General features: G+C 34.1%; 1 protein-coding gene across 1 annotated transcript in view; it reads right to left on the reverse strand.

Annotated features, from left to right (window-relative positions):
- Nucleotides 1–13963, reverse strand: part of si:dkey-11f4.7 (piezo-type mechanosensitive ion channel component 2) — a 169845-nt gene that overhangs the window by 93629 nt on the left and 62253 nt on the right. The window contains 6 exon segments of the mRNA XM_051118918.1: nucleotides 1854–1950; nucleotides 2506–2749; nucleotides 3049–3214; nucleotides 3314–3415; nucleotides 10844–11048; nucleotides 11913–12113. Coding sequence (XP_050974875.1) covers nucleotides 1854–1950; nucleotides 2506–2749; nucleotides 3049–3214; nucleotides 3314–3415; nucleotides 10844–11048; nucleotides 11913–12113 — 1015 coding nt within the window.

A 13963-nucleotide genomic window follows, 5' to 3' on the forward strand; every position in this document is an offset into this window, starting at 1 on the left:
GAATAGTAAAAAAACTAAAGTAACAAAATCTAACCAATAAATGTTATTATTTTGGGTCTGTAGAATTGCCTCAGAACATTAAAATAGGCGGGTCAAATTGACCCGGGAACAGTACGAACGTAACTATTCTTTTTTAATTCATGTCACAACACATCAGCATGTTGAAACTTTGCATGCATGTTAATGACCATAAATGAGAAAAAGTGACAAAAGTTCAAGAAAAACAACATGGGTTTAATAGTATTTTAGATAGATTGAAAAAGATATGGTAGCTAATTTTTTACCATCTTTGGCTGACAAAATATTGTTCTGTATTAAAATGAATGGGGGAAAACTAATATTTTTAACTTAATTTGATAGTAAAAAACTAAAATAACAAAAAATAACCAAAAAATTGTATTATTTTGGGTCTGTAGAGTTGCCTCAGAATATTAAAATAGGCGGGTCAAATTGACCCGGGAACAGTACGAACGTAACTATTCTTTTTTAATTCATGTCAAAACACATCAGCATGTTGAAACTTTGCATGCATGTTCATGACCCTAAATGAGAAAAAGTGACAAAATTTCAAGAAAAACAACATGGGTTTAATAGCATTTTAGATAGATTGAAAAAGATATGGTAGCTAATTTTTTACCATCTTTGGCTGACAAAATATTGTTCTGTATTAAAATGAATGGGGGGAAACTAATATTTATAACTTAATTTGATAGTAAAACAATAAAATAACCAAAAAATATTATTATTTTGGGTCCGTAGAGTTGCCTCAGAACATTAAAATAGGCGGGTCAAATTGACCCGGGAACGTAAAAAAAATTTTTTTGGACATGTCAAAACACATCAGCGTGTTGAAACTTTGCATGCATGTTCATGACTTCAAATGAGGAAAAGTCACAAAACGTCAAGAAAAAAAACACAAGTTAACTCATATTTCCGACAGCTTGAAAATCAAAACGGGTCAAATTGACCCGGAACAGTACATGAGGGTTAAACTGTATGGCTATGCTGTGGTTCCTTTGCGTGCGTGCGTGCGTGCGTGCGTGCGGGGGGCCTCCATGTCCATTTTGCTTGGGGCCCCCAAATTCCTTCAAACGGCCCTGTTCACCAGGTTTAAGAAATGAGACATGCAAAATTATTCACGGCAAAACTATATGCAAGTAGATTAATTTTGTGTTTTAAACAAGTTCATAATGATCACAGCTGATGGCTTAATTTAGGGGCTATATGTGCGCTACCTTTTAGTAGAGCCTGTCCGATTTACAACACATGAATCCATCCATTTCTTGAAAGACATGAAAGTGAGTGGCTGGTAAACAGTAAGAATAGAGTGAACTTTATATGTAGGCTACATACAAGTGTTTGACGTGAAAAAAATAATCAAATAATGTTTGAAAGGTTTAGCCTATTATTAGGCTGCTGCTGTTTCAATATACATTGGTTTCTTCTATTATTATTATAAGTGGTTTATAGTGATTATGTGTAATTTAAATGTCTAAAACATTAAATATCCTAAATATTATGTGGATAAAAACAAAACAAGCACTCACTTAGCAAGTCCCTCCCTGGCTCAGTGCCAAAAGCTGTGCTAATCATACCAGTGATGATCATATGCTTCAGTAACCAGCCTATATTGATCAGAATTGTTTTTTTTTTTTTTAACTAAAGATTTAAAGACATAAAGACTTGCCAAGTTACAGAGTTCAAGTCTAAGTCAAATCTCAAATCATTGCTAAATCAAGTCACAAGTCTTCTTTGATTATGTCAACTCAAGTCACACATCATCAAATTTGGGACTCGATTCCACAACTCTGGTAATTACACTATGAGGAATCCTATTCAGTAGTGTTACTCACGTAAATTGTAGCCATTGATGGTGCAGAACATGCTAAAAGCTTGAATGAGCCAACAGCCGTGCTTCTGTAGACCCTCCAGATAAACACAGGAGCCAAGCTGATCACACACACAAACACAGTAAGTAATTATACTTAAGAGAAACACTGCATTTAACACTGTAAATTCAGCTGCTCATAAATACAAGGGTGACTGTAAATGATCTTAATATTTTAATACTTATTAAACAATTAAATGGGTGAGAAGGGAGTGCAGATTGCTACATGAGAACTAAACTGCCTTTTTGTGCATTGTTCACAAAAGTCAGTGCTATTTGTTTACCACGCTTTATTAAGCTAAATTTTATTTAGAATATGTTTGTCTGTATTCTCAAAGATTATCAAATGACGGAGAAGAGAGTTAAAACCAGTTATATCACCTGATGTGTGATATGTAGTAATATGCACTTTCACATGGCACCATTGCCTCTTGACTAATGCAGTTAGCTTATGTATATGGTCCATTATGTTATTTTTGACCTGTATAGAAACTGCATTTAAAGTGTAAAAATGCCAGTATTCCCTGGGTGATATTTGCAGAGTATGGTTATGGTTTTTGGCCTCCCTTAGTAACAGTAACATACTATAGGGTGTGGCAAAAGAGTGGTGTGCTTACTGAAAGCATGTTCTTGAGGCTGATGACCACACAAGTGTAAGCTATGAGACAGTCCCACAGTCTAAGCACATATTGCACAGGCTGAAGCAGTAATGTGCCTCCAAACAGCATAAAATAGAAACAGGCCACCAGATAACCCAGACAAAAGATATTAATTCTTGTGGTTCCAGTGATAAAGATGAGACATAACACCAGCCAGAAAAAGTAACTGAACACAAACAGCTTCACCATGTCCAGATATGATCTGAAAGCACACACAAAATCACAACATTCTACATATATCTACATATATACATAAATGACATGCTGGTCATTTTTGCACTTTGCACAAACTGTGAAAGGTATTTGGAAACCCAGCCATCCATGTTTTCTCTGTTATATGGAAGGGAGTGCTATTATCTATCTTCTGAAATAGTACAGAATCTCTGGATTCAAAATGTTAGTAGTGTTAAATGTTAAAATATTGTGTAATTTATTTATTGATTTATTTATTTGTTCATTTATTTAGCTGAAAACGTACACTAATGAAAAACAAACACATACCGGCAATGCAGAAAGTTGTTGACAGGAGTGTACTGGTTGAGGGTTTGTGGATCCAGATTTCGACTGATCTCCACATTCTCTCCTGCCAGGAGTCTCACACAAGCCTGATTTTCATCCTCAAAGACTTGCCACTGGAGAGATGCTACCAACAACAGCAGGCAGTCATCTGATTAAAATGAAATTAGAAAATATAAGAGTAATACACACTTCTTTTATTTTTCTTAGTAAATATGCTGATTCAATGTGGTGTGACAGAGTAAGTCACAGAGAATGAAGTTGGCATTGGGACTCATGGCATGGTCTGGTAGATACAACCACTTTATCAGATTAGAGCTCCAAGCCGCAGATGACTTCCTCCAGGGATAATCTAGCAGAGAATGAAACGGTTTCATTAGATACACTTTTCTTATATTGTGATTTATTAACATTTCTTGATGATTCCAGAATGATCTAAGGGCATATGGATCCAGGACTTAAAATGCCATGTAAGCACAGGGCGACAAAATCCCAGAAAGCCCATCACACAGCAGATCTAGAGGCAAATGCAAAAGTTGCAAAACATGAAGACAAGAGTTCTATGAAGCTGCAGACTTGGCCACAGCAGAAGTAAAGAGGAGATTTATTTATATATATATATATATATATATATACACACACACTGTAAAATCCAATAGTTTACCTTACTTAGATATAATTAGTTATCTTTACTTAGTTGCTATACTTCTTCATAAACACCTTGAGAAACTTTATTGGGTTGAGACAGTCCTTTAATATTTGTGGTAATGTGCGCAAGTCACAGACTTCAACATTCAGCATGTGAATCACAACAATGGTAACAATTCAACTGTATTTATTTTTATTAATTGTGACAATAACCATTATATTATTTTATTTTCTCTTTTTGTTGTGTTACTACTGACACAAGTCAGTAAATAAAATTAGCAAATAAAAACAACAACAGTAAAACAAACCAGTTGCATAATTTATTCATGCCGCAATGCACTCTGGGAGTCAGTGAGTAGCTATACTAAGTCAAGCGTAAGCCTAAAGTAAATGATTAAGTACCCCCTACAGTTCTTTTTTAGTTACTAGAGCTCTCGTGTAAGTAAACTATACTAACTAAGCATTTGTCACTACAACATACTATTCCTATTTCACTTTACTTAGTTTTTTTAAGGCAATCGGTTTGCATGCTCTTTTTAAGTAAGCCCAACTAATTAGATTTTACAGTGTATATATATATATATATATATATACATACACTTTTATAATGCTTTAATGCTTTTAAAAAGCTCTGTGCTGCTTTTCTTGTTGCTTTTGTCCTCTATGGAGGAGACATGCCTCATTTTAATTGTAGTATCTATTGTTCAACTGAACAAAAATGATTTAATTTTTATAAAAATGCAAAACAATGGTGGGGGAGGTAAACAAGTAATGTAATCTTGTAGCCGAACACTGTGCACACACTACCACGCTACCAACTATAAAACTACTGTATGCATTAGAACTCATAACTTCAGTTCTGGCAAAATTAACACATTCATTGTGATGCAAAGAATAAGATAGGCAGGTATTGTTGCATTGACGGTAATGAGCCAGTCAAATTGTGGAGGCATTGCCGTGACATAAATTGTGTCTTGTCTTACTGATTCTGCTTACTTACTTATTGATATCTTACTGGTCATAACAATCAAGTTGTTTTTAAGACAACTCTAACAGCATCAATAACTGAATGAGAGTGCATGGCATCCTAAAGGAAGTCTCTTGATGCGCAGAGGTGTACAAAAACATATTTTGACGACAGTCAGGACAGCCTATCGTAATGTTTGGACAAACAATTTGATTAGACAAACATTTTATGGTCCACAGCCGAACACGCAACCTTTCAAACTATACTTCACTGCACAGTTTAGGTGGCGTAAGCTTAGGTATATGTCCCCACATTGTCGGGTTATGAAGAATATAGAAGGCAAAAGGGTAATCTTCTGAAATAAAGCAGCAATGTCAGGTGAAAGTTATCAGAACCGTATCTAGAGACAAGCTGGCCATCACACTGCTTATCAGCCCGTTTGTATCCTATTAATTGATTCTGTCTTTTCACTAATGACAGAACAGCTAATCACGATGATCTTGTCTTTAAAAACTGGCTGTTGTTATCACTACATTGCATATATTTCGTAAAAGTTTTACAAAGTTTTATATTTCGTACAGTTTTACACTGTTACATATACTCGTCAATGCCGATTTTAACTCGCATTTGGCACTTGGCGAGTGTTAATTTTAGGCCCTGGCTGTATGCATACACTGAGCCACTTCAGAGAGCTCACCAGTAGCGCTTAAACGGACGAAACACACAAAATTTGGTAATACTTTACAATACGGGTGCACAAATATCCATTAATTAATGCTCAACTAATGCAGAGATAACCATGAGTTAATATATAACTCAAAGAACTAAACCATTTATTAATAATTACTTCATCAGCAACATCATTCTATATGATTCAGAGATTAAGTAATCAAAAAATTGTTAATAGTAAAATGTGTCATAATGTATTAATTCCCTAATAACTTATATTGTTAACTAATAGTGTAAATTCATGTGTTAATTACCACAGTGGGTTGAACCCACACATTTCATCTTCCAGTTGTCTGCTTTAATTAATCATTAGCTAATGATTTGCAAAGATATCATTATGTTATGACTTTACTTGTTGAGGCACAGAACTATTAACTAATTGTTAAGTAATATGTTATTGTGGTTATGGATATAGAATTAGTTAATTAGTCATGTGCCTCATTGAGTTGAAGCCATGCATTTTCATGGGCTGAAGCCATGCATTTCAACTTCCAGTTGTCTGCTTTAATTAATCATTACCTAACGATTTGCAAAGATATCGTTATGTTATGACTTTACTTGTTGAGGCACATGACTAACTAACTAATTCTAAACCCATAACCACAATGACATATTACTTAACAATTAGTTAATAGTTCTGTGCCTCAACAAGTAAAGTCACAACATAATGATACATTTGCAAATCATTAGCTAATGAGTATTTAAGGCAGACAACTGGAAGTTGAAGTACATAGCTTTGAACACTGTGGTAATTAACATATGAATTTACATCATTAGTTAATAAAATAAGTTATTAGGGAATTAATACATTATGACCCATGTAACTAATAACAATATATTGATTACTTAATCTATGTATCATATAGAATTTTTATTAGTTGCTGATGTAGTAATCATTAATAAATGGTTTAGTTCTTCATTAATTATACATTAACACATGATTATCTGTATTAAATCCATTCATGCAGCAGCTCTTTTGCCACTCAGTACATTTAGATCATGTAACATTAAATGCATTATATAAGTCACTTTGGAATAAATCACAGCATGTTTCATAACAGTAATAAAAAAAAGGATATAGCAAATTATTTTGGGGACCCCCTGGTCTACACAGAAGAAAGCCCTGTCTAGGCTCTGCCCCGGTATGGGTTGTGTTGAGCCATTCGTTGGTCTGGCTGTTTGATGAGAAAAAGATGAAATGTAGTTGCAACAAACACATTAAAAATCCATACAACTGCAGCAGCAGAGGACTATTATTCTGCCAAACAAAACTGAGGACGAACTGATGATGGCACGTTTTGATGTTTGGATGACCAGTCAGCAGAAAAGGGAGTTTCATTCCCGGCCACTTGTAGAAATCTAATATTCAAGTTGTTGATAACATTTTCCACCCCTGAACGAAAAACGGAAAATCAAGATTTTTTTGTTGTTGTTATTAATTAAAAAAAAAAATTAAAATAAATAAATAAAATAAAATGAAAAGAAGCTGTTTTCTCATTTTTGCTTCTTTCAATATTTAAAAAAATAAATAAATAAAAAAACTGAATGATACACAGTAAAAATCACCGTCTACCATTACTACAGGTTTAGTATTATTTTACAGCTGATGAAGGGTTCTAGACATACGGTTTCTGACTACAGTTTGTTTGGTCGCATTAATGGTTATCACATTTAACTTTATATGGGAAATGGCTAATGTTAAATGAGACATTGTTGATTTAAACCGCGCCGCACGAACCTTTCAACTTCGGTCAGAGAGATGCGCTCAAATTCAGTTAATTCTCTGTTTAGAAAAGTCTAAAAATAATCACATTTTCCAAAAGAAAGACGTGATGGGAGAAACGAAGCTTTTCAAAGTTTCGAATCAATTAAACGAATCGCTTAATTCGCAAAATGATTCACTGCTTCCAATCGTTCGTGACACAACGGCGACGCCTGCTGGTCAAAACAGGGCAAGCGTCAGTTGTTTGGAAAGCGAGCACTTATTGGAATAACACTAAATGTGTTTTTATGGTTTATTTATATTGAATATTGTTATGCATATATTAGAATCGCCTCTAATTACAGCCATTTCTCTTATAAAGCTATGATAGATTTGCATGTTTTTTTAAATGTGTACTAAATGTGTTTATACTTATTTTTAGACATTGGGTTCTTCAGTGAAGGAAAAACTACAACAGTGGAATCTCATACATTAAACATCCACATGCCAATTAACTGAAATATTTCAAGGTAAGTAAACTATTTATATTAGTGATCCATATACATAACCAGTCAAAAGTTTTTGGACAGCAAGATTTTTAATGTTTTTAAAGAATTCCCTTCTGTCTAAGCCTGCATTTATTTCATCCAAAATACAGCATTTAAAATAACCGCTTTCTATTTGAATATATTTAAAATGTAATTGTCCAGTCTTTTCAAAGCTTTTAAAATAGAAAGCAGTTATTTAAAATAGTAAAAATATTTCACAATATTACTGCTTTTACTGTATTTTGGATCAAATAAATACAGGCTTAGTGAGTAGAAAAGAATTCTTTAAAAAACTTTAAAAATCTTACTGTTCAAAAACTTCTGATTAGTAGTGTAGGTTTTCCAACAATTATGAAAAAATGTTTCTAGTTTATCTGTAAAATGTTTCTTCTTCTGCTTCATCTTATCACAGAGGAAGGAGTCAATGAAGGAAGTTTTATGCGACCGGATGACACCAGCGTTGCTGCACTAACTCCAAGAGAAGAAGTTTTTAGCATTTTCAACGGTGAAGCAGTGGAACAGAAGACCTTACTACAAGCAGTGGATCTGTGTTTCAGACATTTCTACATTTATGACATCTACTACCCAAAGCTCCTCTGCACCCATTTGCAGCACACAGTCTTTAATATTCCAGGAGTTCTTTCAACACATTACCTCTTCCTTAGAAACTTTGTATTTATTGATCCGTAAAAACTTTTTATGTTGCTGATTATCAGCAAGTCCAGCAGCCAGCAGATTTACTTTGTTTTATTATTATTATTATTATTATTATTATTACTTGTGTTTATGATTTTTTATTTTTGTTTTATTGATAAAAGTTTGTATGTTATGTTTGTTTTATTTGTGCACATTTGTGTATGTGTTGATATAAATAAATATGAATTGATACACATTTATGACCCTGGACAACAAAACCGGTCATAAGTATTATGGGTACATTTGTAGAAATAGCCAAAATTGCATTGTATGGGTCAAAATTATCAAATTTTCTTTCATGCCAAAAATCATTAGAATATTAAGTAAAGATCATGTTCCATGGAGATATTTTGTAAATCTCCTACCATAAGTATATTGAAACTGAATTTCTTATTAGTAATATGTATTGCTAATAACTTTTGGACAACTTTAAAGGCAATTTTCTCAATATTTAGTTTTTTTTGTACCCTCAGATTCCAGATTTTCAAATAGTTGTTCTATCCTATCAAACCACATATTAATAGAAAGCTTATTTATTGAGCTTTCAGATGATGTTTATATTTAAATACAAAAAACTTGACCCTTATGACGGGTTTTGTGGACCAGAATCACATTTGTTGGTTTTGAATTCAGTGTACATCTTGAAAATATGTCAGTTGTGTGTGCATATTTGTGTTTTGAATGTATTATATTTTCACATTCTTGTACACTTATTTTGTAAACATTTGCAGTATGACTGTTTTACATTTAAAAATATATTTGTAAAAAAAAAATTGCATATTTAAATAAAATATTTATTTGAAAACAAAGTAGTGTTATAGTGTATTTTTATAAAAAAATAAATAATAAAAATAAATGAATCTAGATAATTAACTCAACTGTTGGGTTACTTTTAACCCAACTGGATTTTAACCCAATTCATTGGGTTAAAATAACCCATAGATGGGAAGGTGCTATACCAACCCATAGTTGGGTTACTAGTTGGGTTATTTATAACCCAACATTTTTTAGTGAGTACACAGATTATTCCTGCCTTGTAAATTAGATTTTTAATAATGCCATTTACTTAATCTTCAGCAGTAAAATACGCCGAGTTGACAGATCCCCTGCCCTTCTCAAAGCACAATGCAAAACTGTGACATTTCATTTAATGACAGTGTCCTTCACTGACACTCTTTAAATGGCAGCACTAGACCTGGCAACTTACTCCCCGGCAACCCACCAAAATAAAAGCTTGCTAATTTTAAGTTTGAAAAAAAAATAAATAAATATAAAATTAAATAAATAAATAAATAAATACATAAATAAATAAATATTAGCCTCTCATTTTTACATTTATGGTAACACTTTAGTATAGGGAACAAATCTCACTATTAACTAGTTTCTTACAACTAGTTAAGAACTCAGTATATTGGCTATTTATTAGTACTTATAAAGTATAGATTCTACATCCCTAATCCTACCCAACACCTAAACTTAACTTAACACCTACCTTACTAACTACTAATAAGCAGCAAATTACTACTTTACAGAGGCAAAAGCCATAGTTAATGGTTTGTTAATAGCGAGACTTGGACCTTAAAATAGTGTCCAAGTTTACTATAAAATAATTGTATTTTTATTTAATACTCGCTTTTTATTTTAAAACATAATAGTATTATTACATTAAATTATTTTATTAAAAATAAATAAATAAATAAATAGCATGCAATAATAATACTATCACTTTTAATACTAATACTAATAATAATAATGCAACAATTATTATCATTATTTTATTTAAATAATCTGTGATTATATAATGTGTTGAATGGGTCACAATGTGCAGTGTGAGGACAAAACCAAATCTCCAGGTACTTTTATGTGAGCCAGTCTGTAAAATGTATGTGCACCCCTGACTACAGACCTATAAATACATGTGTCCCTTTCTTATTGTCATGAATCTGGTCGATGTTCCGCGGTCCGCTCACCACCAGATGTCACTCTCACCTTATCTCACACTGACTGTTGCATTACACCTCGGACTACATCTCCCAGTATCCATCACGCTGATTGCGTCAACACATGTGACCAATCAGCGGCACTATAAAAGCCCCGGTCTTTCCCCATGCAAGCCACGGATTGTTGTTGTGTTATTATTATTGTTCGCGTTCCCTAGTTTCCTTGTTCCTTGTTCCTAGTTCCTAGTTCCTAGTTCCCTCACCTGGCTCCCCCGTTTTTGACTGTTCGCCGCCTGCCCTTTGGACTCTTGCTCGTTTATTGGATTATTCTCTACGTCTTGCCTGTGTTATTCCTGTTTGCTACCGTTTGACCCTGCCTGTACGACCATGTTTTTGTCTCGTCCCTTTAATAAAAGCTTGCAGATGGATCCACTCGCCTCTCGTCTTTCACTCCCTGTTACACTTATAAGTCAGCACAATAAACAGAAAATGCACTTAACATTAGCAGTGATGACTACAACTTCGCAGCAGTAAATGTTGTGTAACTGACCAATGCAGAGTGCTGGTGGTAGGCCAATGCACAGCAGGTATTGCAGCACCATGAAACTTGCAATGAAGCAGCAGTATTTTGGCCATACTTCTCCTATAGCCTTTCTACGACGGCGTGACAGAACAGCCATAAGAGCAAACGAGTGCAGAAGTGCACAGACATCCATCCGCTGGCCAATGACATTTACTGCCACCACAAAACATACCTAAAACAGAAAAGAGAGCAAAAAATGTTGTACATTCATTTCAAAGCTGATGCTAGCTTGAAGGCTTATCAGCTTCTGATTTGCATTCTTGGCAAAAGCTCAAACAATAAATATTGAATAATTATTTTGCTTTAAAAAAATGCAAAAAATTGTGGTAACACTTCATAGAGTATACAGTAGCAAAACAGTGTTTTAATAGTTCTAATAATTTTGTTGTGTTTTTGTCATTTTCATTTTAACAGTAGTGAATGGAAACAAAAGTAATGTTGATTTCAACTACATGTTAAGAAAAAAAAAACTTAAAAAAGCAATAAAAATGCTCAGACTTTAAAGAAAATATAATCTATTATATTAAGAGTTAAGTCCTATTTTTCTTTAGAAGAATAAAGGAGATCGGTAGCTGTTACTTTCATGTTGGCATTTTATTATTATTATGATATTATCTATATTCAGGCCCTAAGTATAGTTTACAGGAGTTGGACTCATTTATCGTGGATCATTAAGGTTTATTGCTAATTCAAATGCCCTTACCCATCATTATCTGCTGTACTCTTGGGCTGAATGGCCCACGTTGTAAATATGTAGATTCATATTCATTATTCTGGGTTTGCTTCTCACTTATTTAGCAGTAAAAGGCATAATGATTTATGGTCTTCATTCACAAGATTATTACCTTTTGTAGTTTTGGATTGACCTGATTGTTCAAATGTTTCCATGTTTAACTAAGTGTGCTGCCTGCCTTTGGCAGGACCCTCTTGTAATATAAATTTTAAATCTCAAGACTAAGAGCTTCATTTTCTGGTTGTTCTAATAAAGAAAGAAACAAAGAAAGAAAGAAAGAAAGAGAACACCAACTTCACGCACCTCCAAACCAAACTTGTAGAAGAAATAGTTAGCAAAATATTTGAGGGAGGGTAGAATTCCGTGGTCTAGATGCTGGTGTGTCACACCCTGAAATATGGTTCTACTCTGTGTTACTTTAAGGCCATTTTGGAGACGGTGATGGAGCTGGTGCCGATGGACAGTCACATCAAACACAAGGAGGCCTAAAATTAACAGGTGATTCTACTCACATGGAATCACCAACAAACAAACAAACAAAAATAATTAGATAGACAGAAAACATTATTTTCAGTGTACATACATAGACAATTCAGTCTAAGCACCATTTAAAATAATTTTTTTTTAATTCTGTAATGTAATTACATATTTCTGAGTGAGACAGGATATGCAAAGAAAAAATAAAACTCAAAAATTCTATCCAGGGATTTAGTTACAGAACTGCAAATCATGTTATTTAGATTTGACAATTAACAGCTGATGTCTCAGCTTATTCATGACATCCAATTCAGCTCAGACACACAATCTTTCATTAATTGTTTCAGCTGCATTTCTACTGCACCACTGAGAGCTGCACTCAAGATGTCACCTAAAATGTACATTTTATTTAATGAGTTGAGTTCACAGACGGACTTATGCATTATTGTCTAGTACCACTGAGTAAAAGTTGTTAATTAAAATACCAATTTATTATGTTTAACTGTTTTATTGCCAGTTTTTGTTTGTTTTGTACTTCTTCTAAGACCTTGGTTTCTGCACATGTTTTGGTTTATTCGTCCTTTACATTGTTTCACTAAATAACTGCATTTAGATCAGGGGATTCCAGTCCTTCTGGACAGCTATCGTCCTGCAGAGTTCACTTGCTGCTGCTTTTGTACGTTTGCCCACTGACAAAGAAATGATTATTCTACAATATTAATGGCAGGTTTATTTTAACAGTGACAGACAGAAGTAGTAAAAATAATAATAATAATAATTTAGAAAAATAAGTATTTGATTCCCTATCAATCAGCAAGATTTCTGGCTCCCAGGTGTCTTTTATACAGGTACTCTCTTAAAGGGAGTGCTCCTAATCTCAGCTTGTTACCTGTATGTATAAAAGACACCTGTCCACAGAAGCAATGAGTCAATCAGATTACAAACTCTCTACCATGACCAAGACCAAAGAGCTGTCCAAAGATGCCAGGAACAAGACTGTAGACCTACACAAGGCTAGAATGGGCTACAAGACCATCGTCAAGCAGCTTGGTCAGAAGGTGACAACGGAAGAAACACAAAATAACTGTCAGTCTCCCTCGGTCTGGGGCTCTATGCAAGATTTGACCTCGTGGAATTTAATTGACCATAATTTAATTGACAACAGTAAGGAATCAGCCCAGAACTGGAAAGTGTTGTGGTCAAATGAGACCAAAATCAAGCTCTTTGCTATCAACTCATCTCGCTGTGTTTGGAGGAAGAGGAATGCTGCCCAAGACCCCGAGAACACCATCCCCACCATCAAACATAGCACTGGAAACATTATGCATTGGGGTGTTTTTCTGCTAAGGGGACAGGACAACTGCACCGCATTAACCCTCTGGGGTCTGAGGGTGTTTTGGGGCCCTGGAGAAGTTTTGACATGCTCTCACACTTGTGCTTTTATCAGTATCTTAAAAACATATTCATGGCTAAAGTCTGGTTACACTGTAATCAGCACAAACTGGGCTACAATAATATGTAAGCAACATGAATGTACATTTTTGTGTTTTTGAGAAAACAACATTTATGCGTGGTTAGTGACAGGGCCATGTACCGTCAAATCTTGGGTGAGAATCTCCTTCCCTCATTAAAAATGGGTTGTGGATGGGTATTCCAGCATGACAATGACCCAAAACACATGGCCAAGGCAACAAAGGAGTGACTCAAAAAGAAGCACAATAAGGTCCTGGAGTGGCCTAGCCAGTCTCCACACCTTAATCCCATAGAAAATCTGTTTTTTGTTTTTTTTTTTTTGTTTTTTTTTTTGTTGTTTTTTTGTTGTTTTGCCAAATAAGTCAAATACTTATTTCACTCATTAAAATGCAAATCAATTTATA

Source organism: Labeo rohita, chromosome 9 (assembly GCF_022985175.1).
Source record: "Labeo rohita strain BAU-BD-2019 chromosome 9, IGBB_LRoh.1.0, whole genome shotgun sequence".
Lineage (NCBI taxonomy): Eukaryota > Metazoa > Chordata > Actinopteri > Cypriniformes > Cyprinidae > Labeo > Labeo rohita.